At 53.6% G+C, this 27,455-nt stretch overlaps 2 protein-coding genes, 1 long non-coding RNA gene and 3 pseudogenes across 3 annotated transcripts; 1 reads left to right on the top strand and 5 right to left on the bottom strand.

Moving 5' to 3' along the window:
- Nucleotides 1-4,197: 4,197 nt before the first annotated feature.
- LOC117309713 (fibroblast growth factor 11-like) lies at nucleotides 4,198-7,491 on the bottom strand (annotated as a pseudogene).
- Nucleotides 4,198-12,280, bottom strand: LOC117309717 (transmembrane protein 102-like). The gene is given in 5 exon segments (XM_033848365.2): nucleotides 4,198-4,465; nucleotides 5,371-5,569; nucleotides 7,498-11,801; nucleotides 11,803-11,910; nucleotides 12,013-12,280. Coding segments are annotated over 3 exon segments (1,533 nt in total). The 5' UTR covers nucleotides 12,226-12,280; the 3' UTR covers nucleotides 4,198-4,465; nucleotides 5,371-5,569; nucleotides 7,498-10,589.
- Nucleotides 11,859-22,199, top strand: LOC117309722 (uncharacterized). The gene is made up of 3 exons (XR_012328568.1): nucleotides 11,859-11,979; nucleotides 12,788-12,913; nucleotides 22,048-22,199. It is a non-coding gene; the product is annotated as an uncharacterized lncRNA (long non-coding RNA).
- Nucleotides 14,726-16,869, bottom strand: LOC141277375 (uncharacterized protein SPEM3-like; annotated as a pseudogene).
- LOC117309544 (uncharacterized) lies at nucleotides 16,871-19,681 on the bottom strand (the record flags this gene model as incomplete). The annotated part of the gene is made up of 5 exons (XM_073797891.1): nucleotides 19,610-19,681; nucleotides 19,430-19,567; nucleotides 18,250-18,307; nucleotides 18,115-18,131; nucleotides 16,871-17,449 (listed from the first exon to the last, which is right to left on the bottom strand). Coding segments are annotated over exons 1-5 (864 nt in total), but the record flags the coding sequence as incomplete, so codon positions are not given.
- A 707-nt stretch (nucleotides 22,200-22,906) lies between the features above and the next one.
- LOC117309543 (spermatid maturation protein 1-like) lies at nucleotides 22,907-24,143 on the bottom strand (annotated as a pseudogene).
- Between the last annotated feature and the right edge of the window lie 3,312 nt (nucleotides 24,144-27,455).

Raw genomic sequence — 27,455 nt, 5'->3', positions numbered from 1 at the left:
TGTTCAAACTGAATGAACTTGGACACTTTTCTTATAATGCCCAGTATCCTTGCATCGGGCCTTACCTTCCTCAGCTGAGAATGGGGATCCTAAGAGTACTACTAGGGTCTTCCTCCTGGAGAACATGTGAGGCCAATATAAGATAGCATGTGTCAGGAGCTAAGCACAGATCCTGGATTATAGGAAGCTCTCAGAAAACATTAGCCGGTCTGTTACTGCTTGGAAACTGCGGTTTAGCCTTAGAGAGTCGCAGTGCTGGCTGGGACTCTGGGGTTATCTAGATGCATGGTTTTCACCTGGGGGGCTCCAGGGTGTGTGGACGTGCCCCAGGAGCCCCTCGTCAGATTCCAGAGAGGAGTAGGCAGGCCCACCTATCCTCTGCCTCTGCCCCTGCCCCCATCTGTTTCATAGCTTGGGGTTCCCCGTAAAAGTTGTTTGGATAAAAGTGTGTGTGTGTGTTGACAGGGTTGGGGGTGGGTGGTTCTATTGGTTTTTTTTAGAAGTTTGAAATCTACAGATTTGTGTCAGTGATTTCCAGCTCCCTCTACCCCATGAGGACCTTTGACTATCTTTTCATCATAAACCCCATGGTTTGAAGAGTTTGGTCTACCTCCAAACTACATGTATTTAGCAATGACGTGTAAGATTTTTAGCTCTGGTTAAAGTATTTTGGGAAGACCTTTGGCAACACTTACAATTAGGAATCGTCATTGTCTATTTCAGAGTCTGAGAAGAGACTGGGGCCCTAGGCCTGGGACTTGGGTCCCCTCCACTCCTTTTCCTACAGGGGACCACGTCTTCTGAGCACCTTCTATGAGCATCATCTTATTTAACTTTCACAAGCATCCTTTGCTCCGATCTTCATTTTAGACTGAGAGAACAGAGCATGGAGGCATGGGCGGGGGTTTTTGTTGGTGGTATGTATCACTGCCCAGTATCACTCATTTGATAAATGGTTTTCAAAGTCCCAGCCCACTGAAGCTTTATTTATTTTCTGCATGAAAACTAGAGGCTTGTAGGATCTGTCCACTTTTTTCCAAATCGTCCCAACTCTTCTAAACATTTCACTGTTATTTGGAATTCATTAATTGGTTCCCTATGTTAGCAGAGCTATGCGGGAAGGTACAGATGAGAGAACTGTGTTAAGCCACAAGTGGTCTGTGTTTGATTTCATTACTTGCGTCTCCTCCACGATTCCACGCTACAATTTATTCACACATACACATGAGCATACTCCAAGGAATACATTCTCAGAAACAAGGTCCGCAGCAGAACCCCAGACATATACACTCCACAACACGTCTGTTCTTTGAGGCATAAACATGGAAGCGGATGCACACACAGAGACGGTCAGATACTCGGACTCTTATATGTATCCAGATACAAAGAACCATAGCTACACAGCATGCACACACATACACGTACACCCTAATTGAAATGAGTTCTCTCTGAAGCCCGTTTGACCAGATGTCTTTGGAAGGAAGAAGGGATATAGGATTTACAAAAAGGAAAATTGCAACGATAACAGGGTAAACTTACATGCTCACTAAACTGGCAAAAAAAAAAAAAGTTGGAGGGGAGTTGAATAATGACATCCAATGCTGAGGACTACTTTTTATAAAACAAGCGTCTTTATACATTGCCACTAACAAAGAAATGGTCGCTTTTTTGGGAAACATCTTTCTTATCGCTCCAGTAGTCAGATGTGTTTATACTCTCTTTTGCTGTAATTCCACTTCTAGGAAGTTAATCTAAAGAAAAACATCAACAAGAAGAAAATTTGACTTATAGAAAAGTAGCCACAACATAGTTACTTAGGAAATAGTGGTAGCCAGATAAATATCTACAATTAAATCCCGTTATCTCAGTTTGAGGCAATCTTTTCCAGCCACATCACAATGACAATTATGAAGAATAGGGAACATCACAGAAAATATTTATGATAAAGTCAGTGAAAAAGAAGAGCACAAAACTGGGAGTTCACTGTGGATGGGATGAGATGAAGATTTGTCTACAAAGAGCTAAACAATGGAAAGTGAGAAACGAACAGTTCTTTGAGAGAGATATGACTATTATTGATTTGGTTTTTTGTTTGTTTACTTTAATGTTGTTATAATAAAGATTTCTGTTCCCAAAGCTATCTGTAATATAAAAAACCCAATGTAAGCCAGCCTGACAACTGCAGTAAAGATTTAACCCACTCGCGGATAATGGACCCTTAGCAACTCCTATGTTCGAGGGGCTGTATACACAGACATGTGCATCTCTAAGAATGCCATGTGTACATTGGACTTGGTCAGCCTCCCAGCCTCAACCTACAAGAGTCTTAAATGACAAGCTAAGAATTGTCCATGGTGCTTCACAGGCCTAAGGCTCACCTCTGTTATTCTTCCAAGCCCTAAACTTGAATATTTTCAGGTGATCTATTTAATACAAATATCTGACCTTGCAGCTCTTGATCCTTGGAGATAAGACTCCAGTTGGTGAAAAAAGTTATTCAGTAGGGCCAGAGACCAAGTAAGGTCTAGGCTTTCCATGAACTAGCTCTGTGACCTTTGACCGAACTTGTTAGCATTCACTGAAAACTGACCGCTTTGGGTGCTGTGGTGGATGCCCTACACCAGAGGTCCTCAACCTTCAGGAGCGCCAGAATCACCTGGAGGGGGTTTCTTGTTGATACAGAGGTTACTGGGCCTCACACCCTGTGATAAGACTCAGTAGGACTGGAGTGGGGCCCAGGAATTTGCATTTTATCAAGCTGCCAAGTGACGTTGAAGCTGCTGACCCAGTATGGAGGGCCACTTGCTCTACATAGATTTTGCTCAAAATAACCTTGCAAATGAAGGGTCTTAAATAGCACTCCCATGAACTAAGAGGATAGAGAACTTGAGTGACTTAATCTTCTTAGTAATAAGATTACCTGCTCTTTCAAGAACTGAAATATGGAATTGATGAGACAATCCAGATACTAGTCATTTGCTCTGATGTGAATACCAACACACACGCACGCACACACACATACACACACACACATCTTCCCCTCTATTATGGAGACCCACTGCCAGCCTGCCTTCTTTTTCAATATGAACTATCTCCAGGGGTCAGTTTCCTGTTTGTTTTTTGTTTTGTTTTTCAGTCAATGAGAATGAACTGACTTAGTTGGTCAACTTAGAAACTTAGATGGTCAACTTAGAAACATGCATGGTTTCTGCTGTCACCAGGGATCCTCAGCAAAGTGACAGCATGCACTGCTAGTGACTCTGCAGATGACCCAGGCTTTGTGGTCTCAGGTTTATCAGTGTATCCACTGTGCTGCCTGGGTGAGCTGGGTGCTGGGGGCATGCAGAAGAGCTACTGCTTTGCAGCTGTGTGCCAGCAGTCCATCTCTGTGCATCTCAGCTGTAGTATGAGGAAAATAACACTGACCTTCATCAGGTAGTGGTGAGGGTTCAATGAGCTGGTCGTGTAAAGAGCACAGACTGGTACCCAACAGAGATTTTCCTGGGACTTGATTGAAATGGCTCCAAACTTCACATAAAAGAGTAAAAGGGTGAAAATAGCCAGAACACTTCTGGTTGAAACACAAAAAAACAACAAAAAAAAGAGAGGGGAGCCTTTCTTAACCAGATACCATGGCTCATTACGGTCAATGCAGTGATAAAGTAGGTGACCAATAAAAAGAAAGTCCATAAACAGAACCACGTATGTATGATGTTATGGTATGTGATATGGCTTGTACGTCACATCAATTCAAAAATTAGGCCTGGAAAAATGGCAGTCCATATGGAAGAGAAGATTAAATTGGATGCTTACGTTACACCATATGCAAAAATCAACTGCAGATGGTTAAATGTTAAAAATACGCCCCTGGGGCTTCCCTGGTGGCACAGTGGTTGAGAGTCTGCCTGCTAATGCAGGGGACACGGGTTCGATCCCTGGTCTGGGAGGATCCCACGTGCCGCGGAGCAACTAGGCCCGTGAGCCACAACTACTGAGCCTGCGCGTCTGGAGCCTGTGCTCCGCAACAAGAGAGGCTGCGACAGTGAGAGGCCCGCGCACTGCGGTGAAGATGGTCCCCGCTTGCCTCAACTAGAGAAAGCCCTCACACAGAAACGAAGATCCAACACAGCCAAAATAAATAAATTAATTAATAAACTCCTACCCCCAACATCTTCTTAAAAAAAAAATACGCCCCTGAAAATTTTAATAGAAAACTTTAATAGAAATATCTTTTGAACTTTGGGGAAGGGAAAGATTTCTTAAACAAGATACAAAAATGTTGACTCTAAAAGAAAAGAATGATACATTTTCTGTATTACAATTAAGAGTTTTCTTTCTTAAAAAGACAACTTGAAAATAAGCTACAGGTACTTCCCTGGTGGTTCAGTGGTTAAGACTCCACGCTCCCAGTGCAGCAGGCCTGGGTTCGATCCCTGGTCAGGGAACTAGATCCTGCATGCTGCAACTAAGACCGGCACAGCCAAATAAAGAAAGAAAGAAAGAAAAAAGAAAGAAAATAAGCTACAAATCGTAGACTATATGGCAATCCACATCTTAACAAAGGATTATATAAGAATGTATCAAGAGCTCCTTGATATCTGTGAGAGACTCTATTCTTGTTTAAAATGATTCAGAATGTATTGCCCTACATCACTGGCTTTGTGCTTGGCCATGTAACTTCCTTGAGCCAACAGAATGTGAGCAGATAGGACATGTGTCATAGCTTAGCAGAAGCTTTAAAAGCATTGCAAGTTTATTTTTCCTGGATCCTCTGCCAGGAGAATGACATATCCTAAACAAGAGCTGTTCCTTTAGCCTGAGCCCAGGAGTGGGAAGACATGGGGCAAGGACCTGACCCACAGGTTGGAACAGAGATGCAACTGACCTGCAGACTTGAGAGCAAAAAGGAATGTTTCTTGTTATAAGCCACCGATTTGGGGAATGAGTTGGGGGGGTTATTATGGTAGTGAAAGCTGACCAATATGGAAACTAGTACCTAGCAGTGGGGTGCTGTGCTACCCAAAGAATAAAATGTGTGGTTTTGGCTTTGGGGCTGAGTGGCAGGCAGGGAAGTAACTACTATAGGGGGCTGGAAAACCAGCAAGCTATGTAATGTAATAGTTAAACATTTGGAAAAACTGTCACATGTGATCATTCGGAAGGGCTCCCTTCCCCTACACTGCTCCGCTGGGAACCCACAGAAGGAGAGCTTCCCAAACCTCCAAAGGCCAAAGCCTTCCTGGATTGATCTGTCATAGCATGTGTCCTCTTAAAACACTTACAGCCCCTTAGCTGTGTGTCACTAAATGTCCATGTCAAGGTCAACACCGTCCCATGTGGTCCACCTCTTCCCTGGGGGTCCATACTCACCCTCCAGGAGCTTGGGCACAAAGTGGGCGGCTGCCTTGGTCTTCTTGACTCGATTTCCCTTCATGACTCGGCCCTCCTTGTCCAGGCCCATGTACCAGGCCCGGCCAGAACGACGCTGGCGATAGAGAGCAGAGGCGTACAGGACATAGTAATTCTCAAAGACGCACTCCTTAAAGCGTCACTCAGCTGTGAAATGTGGCTGAGGAGACAAAGACCCAGAAAGGCACACACAGACAGAAACACAAAAGGACACATCACTGAACAGAAGGGAGCCCTGGGAAGAACAAGGCAGGATATAATCCATATGTTTGAGACTGGCAGAGCCAACTTCTGAGTCCACACAGGAACTGGGAGAAAGGGAGGATGAGGAAGAGTCTGGTGGCCCCCCGAGGGCCGGGAACTAGACTTCTGGGGGCCTGGGATAAGAAGATAACTTCTCTCTGCTCTACTCCCAACCTCTCACCATCCAGGGCACCTGGAGGGAATTTCTGCTTGGAGGAGTTCCTGAATCCTTCCCCAGCATCCTGAATGACTCTGGGGAAGTGAGTAATAATGAGGTCTAGAGGAGGTTGGAGAAGACACAGGGGTCCTAAAAGGTTGAAAGAGTTGGACATTCAAAGAGCCTGGGGGTATTTAGGAGGCTATTGGAGGAGAAGGGATTGGAGGGAGGCTACAGGAGGTGCTTGGGAGCGGGCAGTGAGGACAGGGTGTCGGCAAGAGCTGGAGGGAGAGGAATCCCTGAGTTGCAAAATATCTGTAGCTGGGAAGGTTGTAGCTAGGGGAGTCCCCTGACTCCAGGCCACTCTGCCCCCTTGTCTCACCGAGCTGTAGAGCAGCCCCTCAGCATTCATGGCCACGTAGTGACCCAGCTTGGCACTCTGGATGGTGACTACACAGAGCCCCACAGGGATCAGGTTGAAGTGGGCTGGGGGTGGAGAGAAGGGGTATCGGTACCCCAAGCCTCCAATCCCCATCTGAGCCCCCCCTCAATTATGGTCCTAGTTCTACTTCTTCCTTTGCGGGGTCAAAGAGCCAGACTGAAAACAACAGAACCTGAAGCCACAATAGGACGGTCATCTCCTATGCCTGCGCTCCCCCTTCCCACCCAGTAGCTGGATTCCCCTCTCACTGAAAGAGCTGGTGTCCTCTGGGGTGCCCTGGATGCTCCCATCGGGATTCGCCTGGAGGTAAAAACCCTGGCGGCAGAACAGTTTGGTGACAATGCCTTTGAGCTGAGGCTCTGGAGAGAGAGACATTCATCTTGGAACATGACATCTCTGTTCCCAGAAACATTGCTACACTTGGCGGGATCAGAGGAGAGAAAGAAAGGAGGATGGAGGGAAGGAAGAGGGTCCCAGGGCCCCAGCTCCCTGACCCTCTAAGCAAGCTCTCTCCCACCTCTCTTTGACTCCAGAGGATGCTGGGGTGTGGGTCCCTTCTGCTTCCTCTAACCAGCTTTCAGTTTAATTGATTGAAATTTATTTAAAGGCTTAATTCCTACTCTACAGCTCAACCAGAATGGGGGGAGGGGAGAAGAAGGAAGAGGAAAGGGAGAGATATATGGAAACGCAGAGGACAGAGGGAGACAGGCAGAGCTGCTGAAAGGGCAGTGTGTTTGCGAATGTGGGGGGCATTAAGGTGACCCCAGGGTAGGGTCGCACCCTCAGGAGTGGGGGTGGGACTGGACCTGACGCTGACTCAGCACCTGCTGCTGCAGCTGCCGCTCGCTTCGCGCGGGCCTCGCCTTGGCCCACCGCCAGCCTGTCTGACACTGACCCATCTGTCTGTCTGTCTGTCTGTCTGCTGGCTCGCGGGGGCCCAGCCCTCCCTGAGGCTCAGCCTCTCCCCTTCAGCCAGGTAACCCGCCTGGGATGGGGGATATTCGTAACTAAACCAAGGAAATGGGGGAGGGGGCCAGGGAGCTGGTGAGGCAGGCTGACTCACGTGGGGCTGGGTCCCACACAAAGGGTGGGCTGCTGACCTACCACTGCGGAGGGCCGGCGGCGGGGGGAGGAGGACGCCAGCGGCGGGGTGGGAGGGTCTCCCCCTAGGGGAGCTGAGAGCGGACGGGAGCGAGGCCAGAGGGACTTCCCGCCTGTCGCACCGGGACGGGGACCACAGGCTAACCTTCACAACTCTCTTTGCCTGGCGCTTGCGGCCGAGTTCCCGGTACCCCCTCGTAGGTGGTACGACCGCCAGTCTCCGTGCGGGTATCCAGCCGTGTAGTGTGTCTGAGTTCCTCGCGGCAGAGGGTCTCCTGAGCCCGTGGGGCCCGATTTCTGAGCCGCGTAGGCGGTCATTGGGGAGTGCCCAGCTCCCTTCTTGAAGTGCACGTCACGGGAGGAGGGCGCACAGAGGGGCGGACTCGCGAGGTAGCTGCAAGGACACCCGGGGGAGAGCTGGGGAGATTGGTACCGAGCCAGGCAAGCTCGGCGAGGAAGAACGGAGCCAAGGCTCGGAGGAGCGGGAGAACCGGGGCGGGGGCGGGGCTTCCGGAGCCGCAGAAACCCTCGCGGTAACCCAGGCTTCCGGAACCCCCAGGCCCCTCCGCTCGGCATTGAAAGAATATCTCATTGAGAGAGAGGGCACGTAGTCAGAGGATGGTGGGGGTGGGGACTCCTGTGTTGGGAGGGGGGGGCGAGCGGGAGCTTCCAGGCTTCGGGGCACCAGGCTTAGCCCCTCAAGCCTTCCCCTTGCCCTCAAAAGCGAGGAGACTCGGGGTTATGGACGCGAGACAACGGAAACTGAGGCATCGTCTGGCCGAGGGTTTGTGGTCCAGGCCCACCCCCTTTCACTTTCGGGCAGTCCCCGTCAGTCGGGCCCCACTCTTCCAAGTCCCTGGCCTCAACCTCCCAGGCAGAGAGACCCCCGGCCCGGAGACCCTACCCCAGCCACTCACCCGGGCAGCGGTCCGGTCGCGCGCGCCGACCCCCCCCCGCACAGTCGCACCTTGGACAGCAGGATGAGGAGCTGCTTCTGGCAAAGGGACTTGGTGCCGCGGGGACACACGCGCCGCTGCGCCGACACGGGCCGGCTGCCCCCGGGCTCGTGGACCTCCCGCTTCTGCCGGATCAGGCTGCTGGCCAGTGCCGCCATGGCGCCCCGGGAGGAGACACCCCAAAACCGGCAGGCTCCCGGAGCGCGCTGGGCCACCCCGGAGAAGCCCGCTAGCTCACCAGGACATGCTCTTGACTCTGCGGTCCGACTCGCCGCCTCACCCACGGGACCTGAGGATAAGCCCTAGACGACCCCCACCCCAGGCACCAGCTCCCACCCTTGGGCCTCTTGCTAGCTTCGCCAGACCCAGCAGCCTATGTACCTGTCAGTTGACCCCACCCTCGACCTTTGCCCCCCACAGAAAACTCCCCCTTCTCTGATCTCCAGTGTCCCTGTCCCCCACTAACACTATCCCAAAGCCAAGACCCTCAAAGTTTCCAGGATGTGGTTCCAATATCCCCAGGCACCTTTCCACCCTATTTCTGGGCCGTGCACTCCTGCCAAAGCCACTCTTGTAATTTTAAGGGTGTGGGTCCTTAGCTTTGGGGATATTAGCTCACCCCACCCCTGCTGGGGTGCTGCCAGTGTCTAGGAAGAACCCAACCTTGGTGTCTTTTCTTTTGCCACCCTCTAATTGAAGAATCCCCCACTTTTTTTCACTGAAATCCCCAAAAAAGTATGCCTTGAAATATCCAGACTGTCGCCAATCAGCAAGAAGAGGTTCCCAGACCCTGTCTCTGGACGATACCGCTTTTTACCAAGTCACCCCCATTTCTAGTGGCACAGCATTCCAGCTGCTGAGCCCCTTTCCTCACCTTGTTACCATCCACTCCTTTTGAAGTCACCTCCAAATCCGCCCTTCCTAGTGGTTACACCAGGTGGTTGTCTGGAGGGCCCTGTGTCACCTCGGAATAAGGAGCATAGGTTTTTGGCTTTTTTCTTTTTTTCTGGCAGCCCCTAATTTCCTCGGGGACAGCTGGTGCTGTTTAGATCCCACGCCCTCCAATCCAACCAGCCCCCCGAGAGAGGAGTGCACCCACGTTGTCACGGGTCCCCAAATGTGAACAGACCCGCTATAAGTCAGAGCGCATCAGAGCTTTCTGCGACAGGGCTTCCTTGTCCTCCCTGGGACTGCCTATAGCGCCCCCTCTTCCTTCCCCGACGCCCCTCAACCTGTCCTCTCTTGTCGATCCGGGGACGGCTGGCGCTGGCTCCGGTTCCAGGCTCCTCCCTCCCTGTACCCCACAAGCGGAGCTTCCCCCCACGCCCGGCTAGACGTCCCGGACCCCAGGAAGGAGTGAGAGTGTCTCCGCAGAGAGCCCTGGTCTGGCGAAGTGAGCACTGGGCCTGGCGGCTGGACCAAGCGGAGCGGCGGCAGCGGCGGCAGCGGTAGCGGCTGTGGGAAGCTGAGGCGGCGGCAGCGACAGCGGCTTCCCCTCCCCCGAGAGCCGGTCCGGGGGCGGGGCAGGAGGCGGAGACGCCGGGAAAGAGGGGGAGGTGAAGCTGGGCGGGCGGAACCCCGGGGTTCCTTGGAGGCAGGGAGTGGCGACGGTCTTAGAGACAGGCGGAGCCGAGGCAAGGCCGCATGTCTCGCATGTCTCCGGGTTCAGAGGAGGAGGGACAAGGAGGCGACTTCACTGAATGGAACTCTGGATGGGGGGAGAGGTTGGGCTTAGATAGATGGAATGGCGGATGCCCCGAGAATGGAGAAAGGGACCCTACTGCCCGGGATGGAGGACAGAACTGGATGAGGAAGGTGGGGGGAATAACTGAAGAGATAGCGGTGGTGGTGAGGTCTAGCCTGGGGTGAAATCCGGCCTCCTTAATGTCTCTGCTTTTGTGTGAGACAAATTGGTCAGTCCCTGGTCTCCATACCTTTCTCCTTTACACGTTCTTTCAGCAAATATATTACCCCCATCCCTATTGACTCCTAAGAGAAAAGACCATAAGAACAGGCGGGAGATGGATGCCAGAGGCTGCACCGGAGTGGGAGGGGTGCTGGCCACAGATTTGGAAAGTGGAGAGGCCAGAATGGAACGACCTGTGCCAGGGATGGGGCGGGAGGAGGGGGGGAGGAAGCGGAGGAACCGACGAGGAGGCCTTCTAGAACGGGCTCTTCAGGCCCAAAGGGCTCAGCCTGTCTCCCAGGTGAGGGGAGAGCAGTCCCCTCCACAACCCGCTGGCCAACAGACGCACATTCCAGGTTAGTAGGAACAGCGCCTTTAATGGGCCCCGCCTCCCACGCCGGCTAAGCCGCCCCCCTTGCGTGCAGCCTTGGCCTCTTCCACAGCGGCGCGCAGGGCGCGGGCAGGGTCCCTGCGAAGCAGGGCCAACGCCCCGAGCAGCGAAGCGGAGCCGTACCCCGCACGGAGCTTCTGGCCACTCAGAAAATAGTGGGGCAGCGTCCCGGCCTCGAGCACCCGGCCCAGCTCATCCAGCAGCCCGAGGCAGCAGGCGCCCGCGTTCTCGGCTCGCGCCAGAGAGGGCGCGGGCAGCCGCTCACACGCCCCGTAGAGCAACGTCCGCAGGAGGTAGGGCGCCGCGACCCTAGTCCTGGCCACCAGAGGGCGCAGCAGCGCCTGAGCCGCCGCGTGCGCTTGCAGCAGGGGAACGGATATGCGCGTCTTGAGCGCCAGCTCTTGGCGGGCGAAGCAGAGCTGCCAGCCGGAGGCGTCCGGCCGCTCTGTGCCGCCGCCGCCGCCGGGCACCAGGTAGAAGGAAGACGACTCCGAGGCCAGCGGGCCGGCCCACGAGTGGCTCCGAGGCCCCTGGGGCCAGCCGGCCACAGACACCACGGGGATCAAGTCGAAAAGCAGGAGGCGGCGCGGGGGCCCGGTCGTACCCAGGAGGATGGTGGTGAGCCCCGCGTGGCGGGCTGCGTGGACCAAGCGCGGGGCACCCGGAACCGGAAACGGGGACTCAGTGACCGCAGCCAGCGAAACAGAGAACCAGGCAGCCACCTGGGCGGGGCACAATGTGGGCCATGCCTCCGGAGCCGCCAATGGCTGTGGCACTGGGCTAACGTCGGTTGCTTTGGTGACGTCACCATTCGTTTTTTTCAGTGGTGAGGGAAAGCCAACGTCGGTTACGTCTTGTTGAGGCAACTCTGGCACTGAAGCATTACTAGGTGAGTTTTCCAAAGACTCGTGTGCCTCAGGCTCAGTGACATGTAGCTGGTCCACGGAGATTTGCGGATCCTTGGGAGTTTCTTTGCTTTGGGCTGGGTGGATCGAATCACGTCCTCCTGGGAGTGGGGGTCCTAGGCAATCCTGCCATGCCTCCCGGACCGAGGTTCCGCGTACCTGCTCTGGGAGGAAGAGCCATGTGTAACACGATCCCACGTCCGGTTGCAGCTCCTGCCCAGTGCCATCTAGCGAAAGCACGGGCACCAGGAGTGTGAAGCCGGCGTCGTAGTGAGGTCCCTGAGCGTAAGGGACCTAGAGGCGCAGGCCCCAGATCCAGGGAGCCCTCGCGAATCCCGCAACGAAGCAGCAGGAGCTCTGCCTGAGGAGGAAAGCGAGGGTCCCGGCAGGTGAACGAGACCTAAGGAAAGAGAAGGGATCGTAAAGTCGTGATCCAGAGCCGGGGCGGGGTGAGGCGGAGCTGAGAGCTGTAAGTTCCCGAAGGCTGGGAGGGTTACTTAGCAAGCAAAGAGAAAACAAAGTCCTTGGCCTGGAGGAGATCTGGTCCTGGCTTGGGACCTTCACTCCAGCTCGCCTGCACACCCAGCTCCTGGATCAGCTGGGTTAGTTCTTGCAGCTGCGCCCCAGAGCAGAAGTCGATGTCCGTGAGCGGCCGGGCTGGGGCTGGGGGCGGTGGGCCCCACCAGGGAGCACTCCCCCAGACCGCGGAAGCCATATGGCTCTGTCGTTTGGGGGCTAGGAAATACACAAACGGGAGGAAGCCCAGACGGGCCTTACCTTTTGCTGCGGAAAACTGACCCCCGTTCTTGGCTCTTCCAGAGACCAAGAGGGTTCCCAAGGACACGGTCCGCCAATGGGTCTGCAGACGAAGGGCCCTAAATTTAGTCTTGAAAGAGAACAAATAAATACCTCCTCCGTCCTTGCCCTTTTCTCATATGCTGGTCCCCGCCCCCATGGAACGGTTCACCTGACTCAGCAGGTAGAAAGTAGCTGTTTGGCCCCTCCTAAGGAATGCAATAGCCTCCTTCGCTGCCCCTTGTCTACGTCCCCTTATCTCTTTTTCAGAAGAGGCTAGTGGTTTGCAGCTTCCCTCTTAGGGTTAGCTACAAACGGCTGGGAAGAGAATGGATAGGAAGATTCAACAGGTAACTTCTTCCTGCTGCCTGTAAGGCCACGCCCTTAAATTATAACCACGCCCCTTTCTGGAGACTGTCGGGGGTGGTTCCGGACCAGCCCGGCCTCCAGTCAGAGTTCAGTCACTCCTTTCGCTCTGGCAGAGATCTCGTGGCTATCCTGGGAGTTGTAGTTTGTCTTCAAAGCTACCAGGGCGTTGGGGCCACGCCCCCACATCCTTTCCTGTTCCGTTGAAGTAGTGCCTGATGGAAGTTGTAGTTTCTATGGAGGTAAGCTATTCTGTGTCTTTATGATAAACTATTCTGTGTCTTTATGATAAACTATTCTGTGTCTTTACAAGGCCAGGTGAAGCGCACAAACACTCCTTGGGGTTAGAACAGAGGCCTAATAGGATGGATCTGAATAGCAAACAATAATGAGGGACATACACTAGGGAATGCAGAGAAATAGGGGACTCTACATCTCACTTGGGAGTAGAGGAGCCCTGGTCATTTAAATCTAGAAGGGTTCTTGCATGCAATTATAACTTCAGTTATAGAGATGAGGCCTGCAAGCCTAGAAAGGTTGCACATGACTTGTCCAAGTTCAGAGCTCAGCCAGAGAGCTGTTGGAAATGGGCTCTCCAGCTGGGATGTATCTCCTTGGAATCGGTGGTGGTAACGTTAGACAAGGAACACACCGATAGTGTGCATGTAGTGACCCAGGGATGGACATCTGACTCAGGGAAGGGACATATTAGTGTTGCCCACCTCAGACACACAAGTGGTGTCAGGGAAAAACACTTTGGAATCTCGCAGTTTATGTGTGTATACAGAAGAGTTATCAGGACTGAAAATCAAGTCCAGAGGAAACTCCAGCTGGGCTAGGGCAGGGCAATGAAAAATTATCAGTGGAAGGAAATGGCTTTCAGCGACCAGTGCTATCATGGACACAGCTTAAGTCCAGGATGAACCTAGGAGTCAGAATAATAGGACAGAAAGATAGGACACCAGAGACACGCGCACAGATTAGACCAATGCATACTGGACCAGGAATTCTAACATTCCTTTTTCCTAGGGGTCTGTCTCCCCAGTGAACTAGGCCTAAGTCCATGGGCAAGAAAATTAAGTGGAGACACCTCGAAATATCTAGAGGCCTATGAAGGAGGGGACCCTCAATATCCAGCGCTCAATTTGGGGAGCCTAGAACACAAGGTTTCCTAGTCACTGACAAAGAGAGGTCTTCTCCCTCAGTAACCAAGAGCCCCAAACACAGCCCAGAACGGGGGAGGCAAGTTTCCGTACATCTGGTCGTGACCCAAGAGACCAGATGAGGAAAGCTGAAGCCTGGGCTCTTTCTCACAGTCTGGGGAAATCAGGCACTGGGTGTCCAGCCCCACATCTTACCTCCTCCCTAGAGGGTGGCTTCTGAGCCACGCTAAAAATAGCTAAGTTCTCTGGGCTCTGGGGGAGCTTTAAGATGCTGGGGGTGGGTGACAGGGAAAGGAAAATTGCTCTAAACTCTAAAGCACTGCTCTCCAATAGCATTTTCCATGGTGATGCAAATGTTCTAAATCTGTGCCGTCCAGTGCAGTAGCCACTAGCTCCATGTGCCTACTGAGCCCTTAGAAGGTCGTGCCACTGAGGAACAGAATTTTTTTTTTTTTTTTTTTTTTTTGGCCAAGCCATGAAGCTTGCGGGGTCTGAGCTCCCCGACCAGGGATTGAACCCCAGCCACAGCAGGCAAAGCGCCAAGTCCCAACAACTGGTCCACCAGGGAACAGAATTGGATGCCAGGGAAAGTCCGTTCCCTGAGGAAGAGAATTTTTAACATTTTAACTTAATTTTTAACAGAATTAATTTTCCTTAATTTTAACTAATTTACATTCCAACAGGCATTTGGCTAGTGGCTACTGTAATTGACAGTGCAGCTCTAGGGCCTTGGGGATAACGGATTCAGCTAGACAGCGATGGAGGGAAAGCAGGGGATACTTTAGGTCCTCATCAGGTCCTGTGGAATTGGGCTGGGGTGGATGTCCTCAACCACCCACAGAACACTTCTCTTGTCTCTTTACTTCCTCATGCATATCTGTCCCTCTTTTTCTAAGTTGCTCTGAGCACACTGATATCCCCACTCCTTGATGGTCTCTGGTGAGTTGTTGGATGTCTCTCGGTGAAGGCGCCTGGGAGACAGAGCTTCGCACTTGTCCCTGCCTGCTCTGAACTGTCTCTGGCGGGCGTCAAAGACCACATGTCCTAGCCAGGGTGCCTGACCCAGGACAGTAGGGCTTCCAGCTGGTTTTGGGAGGCGTAGACATCTGGCGATAGTTCTGGCAGGCTGGAGGAACTGAAGTACACCCAGTCTTGGCTGCCTGCTCGCCGGGAGGATGATTGCAGCTCAATTAGTACAGGTACCTTCTGAGAAGATTTAGCAGGTCATTGTAGGCCACCTGAGCCCTGGGAGAGCAGGAGTTCTGACTGGGTGGGACAGAAGTCCATGGTATGTGCTGCCCAGCATCCTCCTTTCGAGGAACTGCCTCAGATATAAATGACTTTCGGGTCTGATGTGGGCCCAAAACTTGGACAGAGTCAGTTCCAGATGGTTCTTGTGGAGGCCAGGGTTTGGGATAAGGCATGAGTTGTTATGGAGGCCTGATCTCTTGGATAAGCCAGAGTCTTGAGTAAGAGCTGGACCCTTATGGGGGCCAGCATCGCGATTAATTCCCGAGTACTTGTGGAAGTTAGGGTCATGGGTATGTTCTGAGCTCCTATAATTTCCAGCATCTTGGGTAAGGCCACATCTCCTTTTGACTTCAGTGGCTTGGGTAAAGCCTGGATACTTACGGAGGTCAGAATCTTGAGTAAGGCCTTGGCTCCTGCAGACTCCAGAATCTTGGGTAAGACCTGGATTCTTGTAGTCTCCTGAGTCTCGGGTAAGGCTTGAGCCCTTATGGAGGCGAGGGGTTTGCACAAGGCCTGGGCTCTTCAGATTCCTGGCACAGGCCTGAGCTCTTGATGACTCCAGAGTCTTAGGCAAGGTATGGACGCTTCTCTGGCCCAGAATCTTGGGTAAAGTCTGGACTCCTAGAGACTCCTGCATCTTGGGCATTACCTGTACTCTTGTCGTATCCAGAATCTTGAGAAGGGTGTGGGCTATTATGGAAGCCAGTTTTTTGGGAGAGCTCTTGACTTTTATAGAATACAGTCTCTTGCTTTCTTTCTAGATTCCTATAGACTCCAGAATCAGTGCATAAAGCCTGAGCTCCTCTGAATGTCAGAAGTTTGGAGAAATGGTGTGTTCTTGTGGAGACCAGAGGGCTGGGTGAGATATGGGCGTTTAAAGAAACGTCTATCTCGAGTAGAACCTAAGCTCTTCTGGGAGCCAGAATCTTGGGTAATGACTGGATTCTTCTGAAGATCAGAGTCGTGGGAAAGGCTTGGATTCTTGCAGAGGTAAGGGTCTTGGGTAAGGCCTGGAAGCTTGTGGAGGCCTGGATCTTGAGCAAGGCCTGGGTTCTTGGGGAGACCTGGGTCTCGGGTAAGGCCTGGGTTCTTATGGAGGCCTGGGTCTTTGATAAGGCCTGGGTCCTTGTGGAGGCTTGGATTTGGGGTAAGGCCTGGGATTTCTGAAAACTCTACAGTCTTTTGAAGGGCCTGGGGTCCTTTGGAGGACAGAGCCTTGGTTGAGGCCTAGACTCTCATGAAGTTCAGGGGGTTGGGGCTGGTTTGGGGTTTGGGAAGTAGTGGATAACTGGGGAGGAATGGGGCCCTGGGAAGAGAGGACAGACTGAGGAGACTTGGAGGTTGGGGGAAAGGTGGGGGGTTGTATTAAGGTGGAGGGCTTCTGGTGGTTGCTGTGTTGAAGGACAAAGGATCTGGGAGAAACAAGAGGCAGAGAAAGAGTGCATGGTGGAGGCATGGTGCATGGTGAGCTCTGGGCACTGGTTGGAGAATGGAAGCAAGGTTGAGAAGGTGCAGCATCCTTGGAGTACACCAGGAATGTGGGGTAGACTGGAGTCTGGGGGTCTGTGTTTCTCTTCTCAGAACTGCAAGGATGGAAGCTGCAGTAAGGGAAGGTCTTGGACTGTACAAATTTGTCTTTGGCATCATTTGAGATCTTCCCTTCCATATTCCCCAACTCCAGGTAACCCAGTATGGATCCTGTGGAGGGCTTGGCACTGTCCCCTACTACATTGCTTCAGTGTTTGCTCTGCTGTACCAGAGCTCACCAGACCATGCCCCTCTTGGGGCCTGGAGGGGGTACCAACCCATCCACACTGAGGCGGCATCCAGCAGCAAGTTCTTTCTGGAATACCCAGAGTTCTGAGGCAGACACACATGGAATAAGTTCTGCTTTACCCTGCGGTCATGGTAGACCACATGGCCGGAGGAGAGGCCTTGGCTAAAGGCAGACAAGGTAGAGGGAATAGAACCTAGGATGGGCGTAGGGGTGGTGGACGGGACTTGAGTGTTTGTCAGGGCCATGCCCAGCCCTGGGACAGAGGTTGTGGCAGAGATCGGGACAGGGGCTGGTGTAGGGGCTAGGGCAGGAGTAGTAGCAGGGGCAGAAGTTGGGAGAGGGACCAGAGTGTTGGCATGGATATAGGTCAGATGAGCATGGGTCAGGGTGCAGACAGAAGTTTGGCCCAGGGACTGGGCTGAGGCATGTGAGGTGTCCTGGTCTTGGGCCTGGGCTGGGGTATGGGCTGAGGTATGCTCAGGGCCATGGACCTGGGCAGGGCTGTGCTCAGGGGTGAGGGCTGGGGAGGGGGTCTGGGCCTGGGGGGTGGTGTGCTCAGGGGAGTGGAATGTGGAGCAAGTCTGGGCCTGAGGTGGGCGTGCTCAGAGGGGTGGGTGGAGGAGAAGGTCTGGGCTTTGGCAGGAGTGTTCCCAGTGGGGTGCACTAGGGAGAAGGCCTGGGTCTGGGCGGAAGTGTGCTCATGGGCGTGGCCTCGGGAGCAGGTCTCAGACTGGGTGGGGGGCGGGTGTGCCCAGGGGGGTGGGCTGAGGAGGTGGCCTGGGCCTTGGCAGGAGCATGCGCAGGGGGCTGAACCGGGGAGCGGGTCTGGGCCCCGGGCTGGGACCTGGGCTGGGTCAGAGTCTGGTGTCTTAGTCTTGCTGTCTTGGGGCAGGCGGAGTGGAACCACGTCCACCTTGCTCATCCTTGGGAGCATTGGAAGATGTCTCCTGCCTGGAGTACAAGGTGGCTTGGGACTTTAAGGCTGTGACCGGAGGGGCCTCCCCAGCTCCCACTACCCGCTCCATCCACAGTCCCCATGGAGCCTCCGTGGAAGCCCCAGCCCATCCACACTGAGGCGGCATCCAGCAGCACTTAGAAGCATTCTCGTCATTTGTGTCTGGTATCCAGGAGTTTGGGTGGTGGTTTGGGTGCCCGAGCAGGAAGCTGGGCGATGGCGGAAGCGGGAAGAAACTCTTGAGCACAGGTTCTTGGGATCCACGGAGCAGCGCATGCACATGCGATGGCTGCCTACACAGCTGGCTTGCTTGTCTGCGGGGAAAGGTGAGATGGGTCAGGGCCTGGCTTCCTGAGGGGCTGAGAATCAAGGCAGGGATAGAAGAAAGGGGACAGGCCCACATCCCCTGAACCCACGCTGGCGCCCACTCACCTTTGGGGAAAATACGATTGAAAAGTACCCGCAAGTAACTCTTCAGATGCCTCCAGAGCTGAGGGAAGCAGGGGAGGGGGGAGACCAGGGAGCAGGGTTAGCCCTGAAATCCAACACTTGTCCGGCCACACCCCAGCAGCCCTCCCAACCTCAGCCCCTTCAAGAGCCCCAGGGCTCCCCCAACTCCGCTGCCCAGATCCTGCCCTGACCATAGTCACCACGTTCATCCCCAAGTTGAGGCAAGATGAATCTGATCAGGGATCAAAGAATTGAGTCTCCTAGCTCCTGGCATTTCCTGGGGATGGTGCCAGAGCATGGCTCGGCTCGGTAGAGGGCTCGCTCACCCACTGGCCGGGGGTCCAAGGACTGCCTGGGTCCCCTGGCCTCCACATAGTCACTGGGAGCCAGACTGGGTCATAATGGGGCAGGTGGTGAGGTCACAGTGAGGGAGGGGGATGAAAAGGAGGACCCAGGGTAGCATTCCCTAGTAACCAGGGTCAGGTAAGCTGAGCCTGGACAGTCAAACAGGGCCCGGTGGCCGGCACACCTCCCCTCGAGTGGTCATTCATTTGCTTACCACCCGCTGACTCACTTGTTCAAATGACACATTCGTCTCTTGGCCCCTCTTGAGACTAGGAAGACCTCGGCCTCAGAGGCCTGCTGAAGGCCTGGCTGGAGTCCAGAGCCTCAGCCTCTTCATGCCCTTCACTGGGCCTGGAGCTGGACCTGCCCAGATGTGGAACCTCCCAGATTGGAAGCAGCTTCTTGTATGAGGCTCTTTGGGGACAGGGAGAGCTGAGACACAGAGGAGGTGCCCAGAGACCAGTGGCTTGGAGTCTGCAGCTGCAGATGTACTTAGTGCATGGTATAGTACCAGGAGGGGCCTGCTGGCAGAACTGTGGCCACTAAACCAAGGGGACCCTCAGGCCAAGAAAGGGACACTGGCTTCTTATTGCAGGAAGCCAAGGGCAGGGGCCCAGGCTGGCAGAAGGAGTGGCACTTCCAAGCCACAGACCACCAATGTTTCCTGGACTCTGGCGCTCTTTATTAAACTCTCCATGCCCTGCCCCCCCCGCCCCCAGCCCCCATTTGCCGCCGGTCAGTTCATTTTCCCAGTCTGGCTCCTGTGCAGAGAGGGCCTCGAGGCCGAGGTGGAAGGTAGCAGCGAGTTGGCCCGTGCTTGGCTCTCCTGCCGTTGCCGCTTCTGCTCCAGGCTGTCATACACCTGGTAGTTGGCATTGCCCCCCGGGTTCCGGCTGAGTGGCATGAAGGTGGGCGGAGGTGGAGGGTTCTCGGTAGCCTGGACGTCGGGCAGGGGCTGGGAGGGGCGGAGGAGCAGCGCTGAGCTGGGAGCCGGGGCCCGCTTGTACGAGGCCTCGGCCAGCACCGTGAGGGAGGCGGACGTGGCCAGAGGGCGCCGCACGGGCAGCATCTCGGCCCATTCGGCTGCCCAGCGCCGCACCGCGTGGGGATCCCGGGAGTAGTTCAAGTGTCCCGTGAAGGGGTGCGGGCTGCGGTTGGGCTGGCTGTGAGCACAGCTGGGGAGGCTCCGTCCATGGGCCGGGGTGGCGAGTTGCACTGCCAGGCTTCGGGCAGGCAGCCCAGGAATTATTACATTCCTTTGTCCCAGGGGTCTGTCTCCACAGTGAACTAGGCCTAAGTCCATGGGCAAGAAAATTAAGTGGAGACACCTCGAAAATATCTAGAGGCCTATGAAGGAGGGACCCTCAGAATCCAGCGCTCAATTTGGGGAGCCTAGAACACAAGGTTTCCTAGTGACTGACAAAGAGAGGTCTTCTCCTCAGTAACCAAGAGCCCCAAACACAGCCCAGAATGGGAGGAAGGCAAGTTTCCATACATCTGGTCGTGACCCAAGAGACCAGATGAGGAAAGCTGAAGCCTGGGCTCTTTCTCACAGTCTGGGGAAATCAGGCATTAGGTGTCCATCCCCACATCTTACCTCCTCCCCAGAGGGTGGCTTCTGAGCCACCGCTAAAAAGAGCTAAGTTCTCTAGGCTCTGGGGGAGCTTTAAGATGCTGGGGGTGGGATGACAGGGAAAGGAAAATTGCTCTAAACTCTAAAGCACTGCTCTCCAATAGCATTTTCCATGATGATGCAAATGTTCTAAATCTGTGCCGTCCAGTGCAGTAGCCACTAGCTCCATGTGCCTACTGAGCCCTTAGAAGGTCAGTGGCACTGAGGAACAGAATTTTTTTTTTTTTTTTTTTTTGGCCAAGCCATGAAGCTTGCGGGGTCTGAGTTCCCCGACCAGGGATTGAACCCCAGCCACAGCAGGCAAAGCGCCAAGTCCCAACAACTGGATCCACCAGGGAACAGAATTGGATGCCAGGGAAAGTCCTGTTCCCTGAGGAAGAGAATTTTTAACATTTTAACTTAATTTTTAACAGAATTAATTTTCCTTAATTTTAACTTAATTTACATTCCTAACTAGGCATTTGGCTAGTGGCTACTGTAATTGACAGTGCAGCTCTCGGGCCTTGGGGATAACGGATTCAGCTAGACAGCGATGGAGGGACAGCAGGGATACTTTAGGTCCTCATCAGGTCCTGTGGAATTGGGCTGGGGTGGATGTCCTCAAGCCACCACAGAACATCTTCTCTTGTCTCTTTACTTCCTCATGCATATCTGTCCCTCTTTTTCTAAGTTGCTCATGCAGCACACTGATATCCCCACTCCTTGATGGTCTCTGGTGAGTTGTTGGATGTCTCTCAGGTGAAGGCGCCTGGGAGACAGAGCTTCGCACTTGTCCCTGCCTGCTCTGAACTGTCTCTGGCGGGCGTCAAAGACCACATGTCCTAGCCGGGTGCCTGACCCAGGACAGTAGAGCTTCCAGCTGGTTTTGGGAGGCGTAGACATCTGGCGATAGTTCTGGCAGGCTGGAGGAACTGTATCCGTTGGGTGGTACACCCAGTCTTGGCTGCCTGCTCGCCGGGAGGATGATTGCAGCTCAATTCAGTACAGGTACCTCTGAGAAGGTTAGCAGGTCATTGTAGACCACCTGAGCCCTGGGAGAGCAGGAGTTCTGACTGGGTGGGACAGAAGTCCATGGTATGTGCTGCCCAGCATCCTCCTTTCGAGGAACTGCCTCAGATATAAATGACTTTCGGGTCTGATGTGGGCCCAAAACTTGGACAGAGTCAGTTCCAGATGGTTCTTGTGGAGGCCAGGGTTTGGGATAAGGCATGAGTTGTTATGGAGGCCTGATCTCTTGGATAAGCCAGAGTCTTGAGTAAGAGCTGGACCCTTATGGGGGCCAGCATCGCGATTAATTCCCGAGTACTTGTGTAAGTTAGGGTCATGGGTATGTTCTGAGCTCCTAATAATTTCCAGTCATCTTGGGTAAGGCCACATCTCCTTTTGACTTCAGTGGCTTGGGTAAGGCCTGGATACTTACGGAGGTCAGAATCTTGAGTAAGGCCTTGGCTCCTGCAGACTCAAGAATCTTGGGTAAGACCTGGATTCTTGTAGTCTCCTGAGTCTCGGGTAAGGACTTGAGCCCTTATGGAGGTGAGGGGTTTGCACAAGGCCTGGGCTCTTCAGATTCCTGGCACAGGCCTGAGCTCTTGTTGACTCCAGAGTCTTAGGCAAGGTATGGACGCTTCTCTGGCCCAGAATCTTGGGTAAAGTCTGGACTCCTAGAGACTTCCTGAATCTTGGGCATTACCTGTACTCTTGTCACATCCAGAATCTTGAGAAGGGTGTGGGCTATTATGGAAGCCAGTTTTTTGGGAGAGCTCTTGACTTTTATAGAATACAGTCTCTTGCTTTCTTTCTAGATTCCTATAGACTCCAGAATCGTGCATAAAGCTGAGCTCCTCTGAATGTCAGAAGTTTGGAGAAATGGTGTGTTCTTGTGGAGACCAGAGGGCTGGGTGAGATATGGGCGTTTAAAGAAACGTCTATCTCGAGTAGAACCTAAGCTCTTCTGGGAGCCTAGAATCTTGGGTAATGACTGGATTCTTCTGAAAGATCAGAGTCGTGGGAAAGGCTTGGATTCTTGCAGAGGTAAGGGTCTTGGGTAAGGCCTGGAAGCTTGTGGAGGCCTGGATCTTGAGCAAGGCCCGGGTTCTTGGGGAGAGCCTGGGTCTCGTGCAAGGCCTGAGTTCTTGTGGAGGCAGTCCTGGGATCATTGCTGGGGTTCATTGTGGGGTCTGTGAAATTGGTACCTGTTGAACCTCAAGTCATTTTGTTTGCACAATGAACATCTCAACAGATATAGAGGATATAGACCTCACCTTCCATACCAGATGGGTTCCTGGAATGTGAGCAGATAAGCCTTTTTGAATCACCCTGCTTCTCTGTTCATTTTCATTTGACTAACGTTATCGATCATTTTAAGCTGATTCCATTAAGTGGGTCTATATTGAGCACCTGCTGTGTGTTTGGAGTCTTGATGGAAAATGCCCACTGGCTATTTCTCTTTCTTTCTCTTTTTTTTTCTTTTGGCCATGCAGTGTGGTTTGCAGGATCTTAGTTCCCCGACCAGGGATTGAACTGGGGCCGTCAGCAATGAAAGCGTGTAGTCCTAATCACTGGACATCCCGGGAATTCCCTGTGGCTGTGTGGGCCCTGGCACCCCCAAACCACCACAAACCACCTCCTCTCTTCTTTTATTCTTCTCCAGTCACCTCTCTGTCAGGGAACAGTATACCTAGGCCTTCCCGTCCCCTCAGCCGTGCTGGATCCAGAGACCGGGGGGTAACAGTGGGACAGGGCCTCCACTCCCTGGTCAGCTCCCACAGCTGCCGCCTCACGTCTCTGGCATTATAGGCTTTGCGCCCTGAGGAGTGGCGCCGAGGGATGTCTGCGACGTGGGCTGGGCCCAGGATGGGTGGCTGGGCTGGCGAGCACTGCTCCTGTTCTGCTTGGGGCACCCCCCAACCGTTCTTGTGGCTCAGGGCCTGAGGGCTGTGGGGCGGGGGTTCACAGGGTACGCGTAGGCCTGTAGGCCCCAGCTCTGACTGCCTCTTTTTGAGCGGCCCTTCCCTCTACAGTTTGCTGGAAGCGGATGGTCTGGGTAGGTGGCTCCACGGCATCCTGGGCCCAGGGAGTCCAGAACCCCTGGGTGGACTGAAGCCTTCCCAGTCCTTGGGGCAATTCCAGTTGTGGGGCAGATTGTTGTGTGCTGACGTGGGGGCTTCTCGTCATCGCTGTCAGTTGTCAGGGGCCCAGGCTATGGGGCAGTGGGCGCGGCGTGCTGAAGAGTCTCGACGGCGATGGCGCGAGTGGGTGGGGGGGACACGATCATTTTCACAGGGCATGGTGCACCGACGGCAGACTGCAGGGGAGCTCTGCTTCGGGGGCTGGGTCTGCTTCCCAGGTGAGCATAACTTAGAAGCTTCTGTGGATCGGGGACAGGTGAGAGGCTGGTGGGGAGCCTGGCTCCTCCAGGAATGCAGAGGCAGGTTGCAGGAAGAGAAGCTGCATAGTTATGGTGTCTGAGCAGGGAGAGCGGGAGGGGAAGGGGCCCACTTAAGGTCAGGGCTAGAACACCTGGTTTCTGCCTTTCCTATTCCCCAACCTCCCCATCCTCCACTTACCTTTCTCACAAATAACACGAAACACTTGGTGTAAGAAGCCATGGAGTCTGCGCCAGAGCTAGGTGGGGGAGGACACAGTGACTGAGTGGCCGTGGCCATGGGGGTCCCTAGGGCCCCAACCTACTGTGCCCACAGTACTACCAGCCGCCTTCCTGTCCAGAGGCTCCGGGGGGTAAGCGGGTCACAACGATGTGGGGCTCTCCCTCACAGTGTGCCAAGAGGGAGAGAGTCTGGGCATGTGTTTGACCCTCCAGCCTGGGCCAGGGGCTTAGCAGAGGCCAAACCTTCACCTTGCATGTCTCTCCTGTTAGCCAGCCACCTGCACCAGCCATAGGCCCTCTGGCCTGTTTGGTGTCTGTCCCCATCAGCCCCTGCCTGGTCCTCTACACCAGGCTCTGACCTCTGCACAAACACTGGTCCTGATCTTAACTCCCCGAACAACCCCATTACAATGACCACCTCACCCCAGCACTCACTCCCCCTTTCTCTCTGACCTCAGAGCTGTTCACTGGAAAGGGCTGTGGGCTCGGACCCCTCCTCCTCCCTCACTGGCAGAGTCACTTCTCCAGGGTTTGTCTCTTCAGAGCCCCACCCCTACCTCCCAACATAACAGCAGGCAAAACCAACAGTTAAACTTTTATATTTACAATATTCCATCCTGGAGTCCCTGCGCCGTGACAAAGTCATGATGCAATCAAAGGCAGGACTGCCAAAGCAGCACTGTGCCAGGACGGTGGACTACATCTCTATTGATTTGTTTGGTTGTGTTAAGCTTATCTATGGAAACAGCACAAGGGGATTTGCGCCCAGGGTTAGGAAGATGAGAAAAAACTACTACCCCCCCCTACTATTGTTATTACAAAATGGAAAATACCTATTTTGGCCCCAGGAAACTGGGAAATGCAATACACAAATGGAATATAGGGATGTTCCTATGGAAAAACACCCCCAATTGAACAACAGTGGCCCTACGAAGGGGTTGTGTTGATTTTGCTTTCATATGGGTCCACTATAAAGAAAGGTTAATACTTGGCAACAATTGCCAGGTGATAAACAGGAGCGTAGGAGGTATTGTAAGTGCTACTAGTGGAGTCAGGTGCACAGGAACTGTAGGATATATTGTAAATATTTTTAAGGCACTATTCAAAAAACTTGCCATGCATTTAAGAACAAAAAGTGTCATGAAGAAACTAGGGTTAAGAGAGGATAAAGACACAGACCTACTGGAGAACGGACTTGAGGATATGGGGACGAGGGAAGAGTGAGCTGTGGACAAAAGCGAGAGAGGGCACGGACATATATACACTACCAAACGTAAGGTAGATGGCTAGTGGGAAGCAGCCGCATAGCACAGGGAGATCAGCTCGGTGCTTTGTGACCCGCCTGGAGGGGTGGGAGGGAGGGAGACGCAAGAGGGAGAGATAGGGAACATATGTATATGTATAACTGATTCACTTTGTTATAAAGCAGAAAACTAACACACCATTGTAAAGCAATTATACCACAATAAAGATGTTTAAAAAAAAAAAACTTTGCCCATGCAGAAAGAACACGAAGATGCACTTCTGTAGTAAAGACCTACATAATAGCTTGACTTAACTATTTAGAAAATAACCGCAACTAATGAGAACTTGGGGAATTATCTTGTTAGTACATCTAGAAACTGGGGACATTTTCAGAAAATGACAAAAATATTTTGAGGTTAGAACATGTTGAGATTTTTGATTTTGTACATGCTGATGAAACTGCCTATATAAAATACCCTGCTGAAAAATAAATTTGTGCTGACGTGCTGACATCTAAAAAGGGTGTCAAGGTCTTGTTTCCTTCGCCGACGCCGTCCATCCCTCAGGTTTACCTGGACTCGTTGAGCTGGACTCTGACAATTTACAATATTCTCTTCATCTTTTGCCAGGTTTAAAAATGTGTACAGAGCCGCGAAGGGTTGGGTGGGGACAAGGGGATTGTCAAGGAATTGTTCTGGGGACAGGGGCGGGCATTGGGAGTCTGTGGCTGAATCATGGGTCCCCAGCCCCCCTCCCATGCCCCAGTTGGGGGGCATCTGTCTACAGGGTTCAGGGCCCAGGTCCCTAGCATTTAGAAGGCAGGGCGTTTGGAAAGGAGCTAGACCAGGCAGGGGAAGGGGTAGGAAAAGAACTAAGTTTCCATGGGTGGAGGTGGGGCAGAAGGGACAGTCAGGAGGCAAAGTTCTGGGGAGCCAAGACCAGGGATTTGGGGGTCAGTGGAAGACAGCACTCCACCCATTCAAATTTGCACTAATGAACCCACAAAATGCCAGCAGACGAGGATTGGCTCCTTCTCGGCTGGTGTCCTTGGAAACCCTTCCCGACATTGTTCCTTTCCAGAGGCCCAAACCGTTTCTTTGGGCAGTCACCTTACCACACATCCTTTCAAAATCAAATTTCTCCTGCTGGTGTCTGCCCAAGCGCTGTCCCCCACTGCCCCCTCCATCTGTTCTCTCACTACAGCTGACCCCTTTCTCTCCCCCAACCTGTCCGGGGAAGTCTTTCTCCCCTGCTCTCCTCCCCTCCCCCCTCCACTTCCCCTTTCCTCAGCCCGGGGGCCCAGGGGAGAGGGGGCAGGTCAAAGGAGGGGTGGGGCAGCTGAGGGGAGAAGCTGGCTTGGGACCAGGAAGGGATGTCTTTCAGGGGGGACGGCCGAAGAGGGGAGGGAAAACAGGGGCAGAGAGGGAGGGATGAGACATGGCGAGAAGAGGGGACGCAGGCGGGACCCCTTTAGCTGCCACCTCCCCCTCTCCTGTATCCTACCTGCCCTGGCCCAGGGCTGAGGAATCCTTGGCACGTTTTGGGGGGTCTTTGCCCCTCAAAACCACTCAGCAGTTTGGCACGGACTGAGCGACGGTCTGAGGGACTGAGGGAAGAAGGGCTGCCCTCAGACCGCGGTGAGAGTTTTGGTCAAACATGCACGGCCTCTGTGGTGGCAGGTGCCACGCAGCCCCCCACCCCACCCCACCCCCCGAATTCTAGGGGAAGGAAGGGCAGAGCTTAGGGTCTGTTCATCTCCCTCAGGGTTTGTCCCTCCCCCTCAGCCTTCGTCAGTTTGAAGTCCTTTCACACCTGCTGGTGAGAAGTAAGTGCTTGGGCCTGAGGCCTAAGTGCAGGGAAGTGCTGGAGAGAAAGGGGCTGTCTGCATGGGAAAACGTACATCCCATGCAAGAACATGTTTCCACTCAGAAATGCATCCTGGACCCAGGGGAAGACAAGTTCCCAGGCAGCACAGGGATGCAAGGTCTCCTCTCTTCCCCGTGCAGGGAATGTGTGTCTGTCATCTGTGGAGGCGAGGCCTGCCCTGGGGAGACCCGTGCTCACCTCACTTGTGCCACGGGGATACACATGCTTCGCTGGGGCGGGAGGGCTGGGGTCAGGGCCAGGGGGCTGTGATTTCCTCGCTACTTCCCAGGCACCACCCTGTGTGTCGTGCCTTGGCCAGCCAAGGGCGACTGTTTGTGAACACACCACTTCCAGGGTCTCCAGGGGGTGGGAGGAGGGAGGAGGTGGGGGCACAAATCCCCACAGAAATTCTTTGAGGGAGCCAACATGTGTCCAGGGCGGCAAAAAAAACCCTCACCCTGCACATGGTTTCTCACCCCTTGTGAGAAAGCA

The sequence above is a fragment of the Tursiops truncatus genome, chromosome 20, assembly GCF_011762595.2.
Source record: "Tursiops truncatus isolate mTurTru1 chromosome 20, mTurTru1.mat.Y, whole genome shotgun sequence".
NCBI classification, from domain to species: domain Eukaryota; kingdom Metazoa; phylum Chordata; class Mammalia; order Artiodactyla; family Delphinidae; genus Tursiops; species Tursiops truncatus.
Note: the sequence above shows the minus strand (reverse complement) of the source record. Positions and strands in the feature narration are given on the sequence as shown.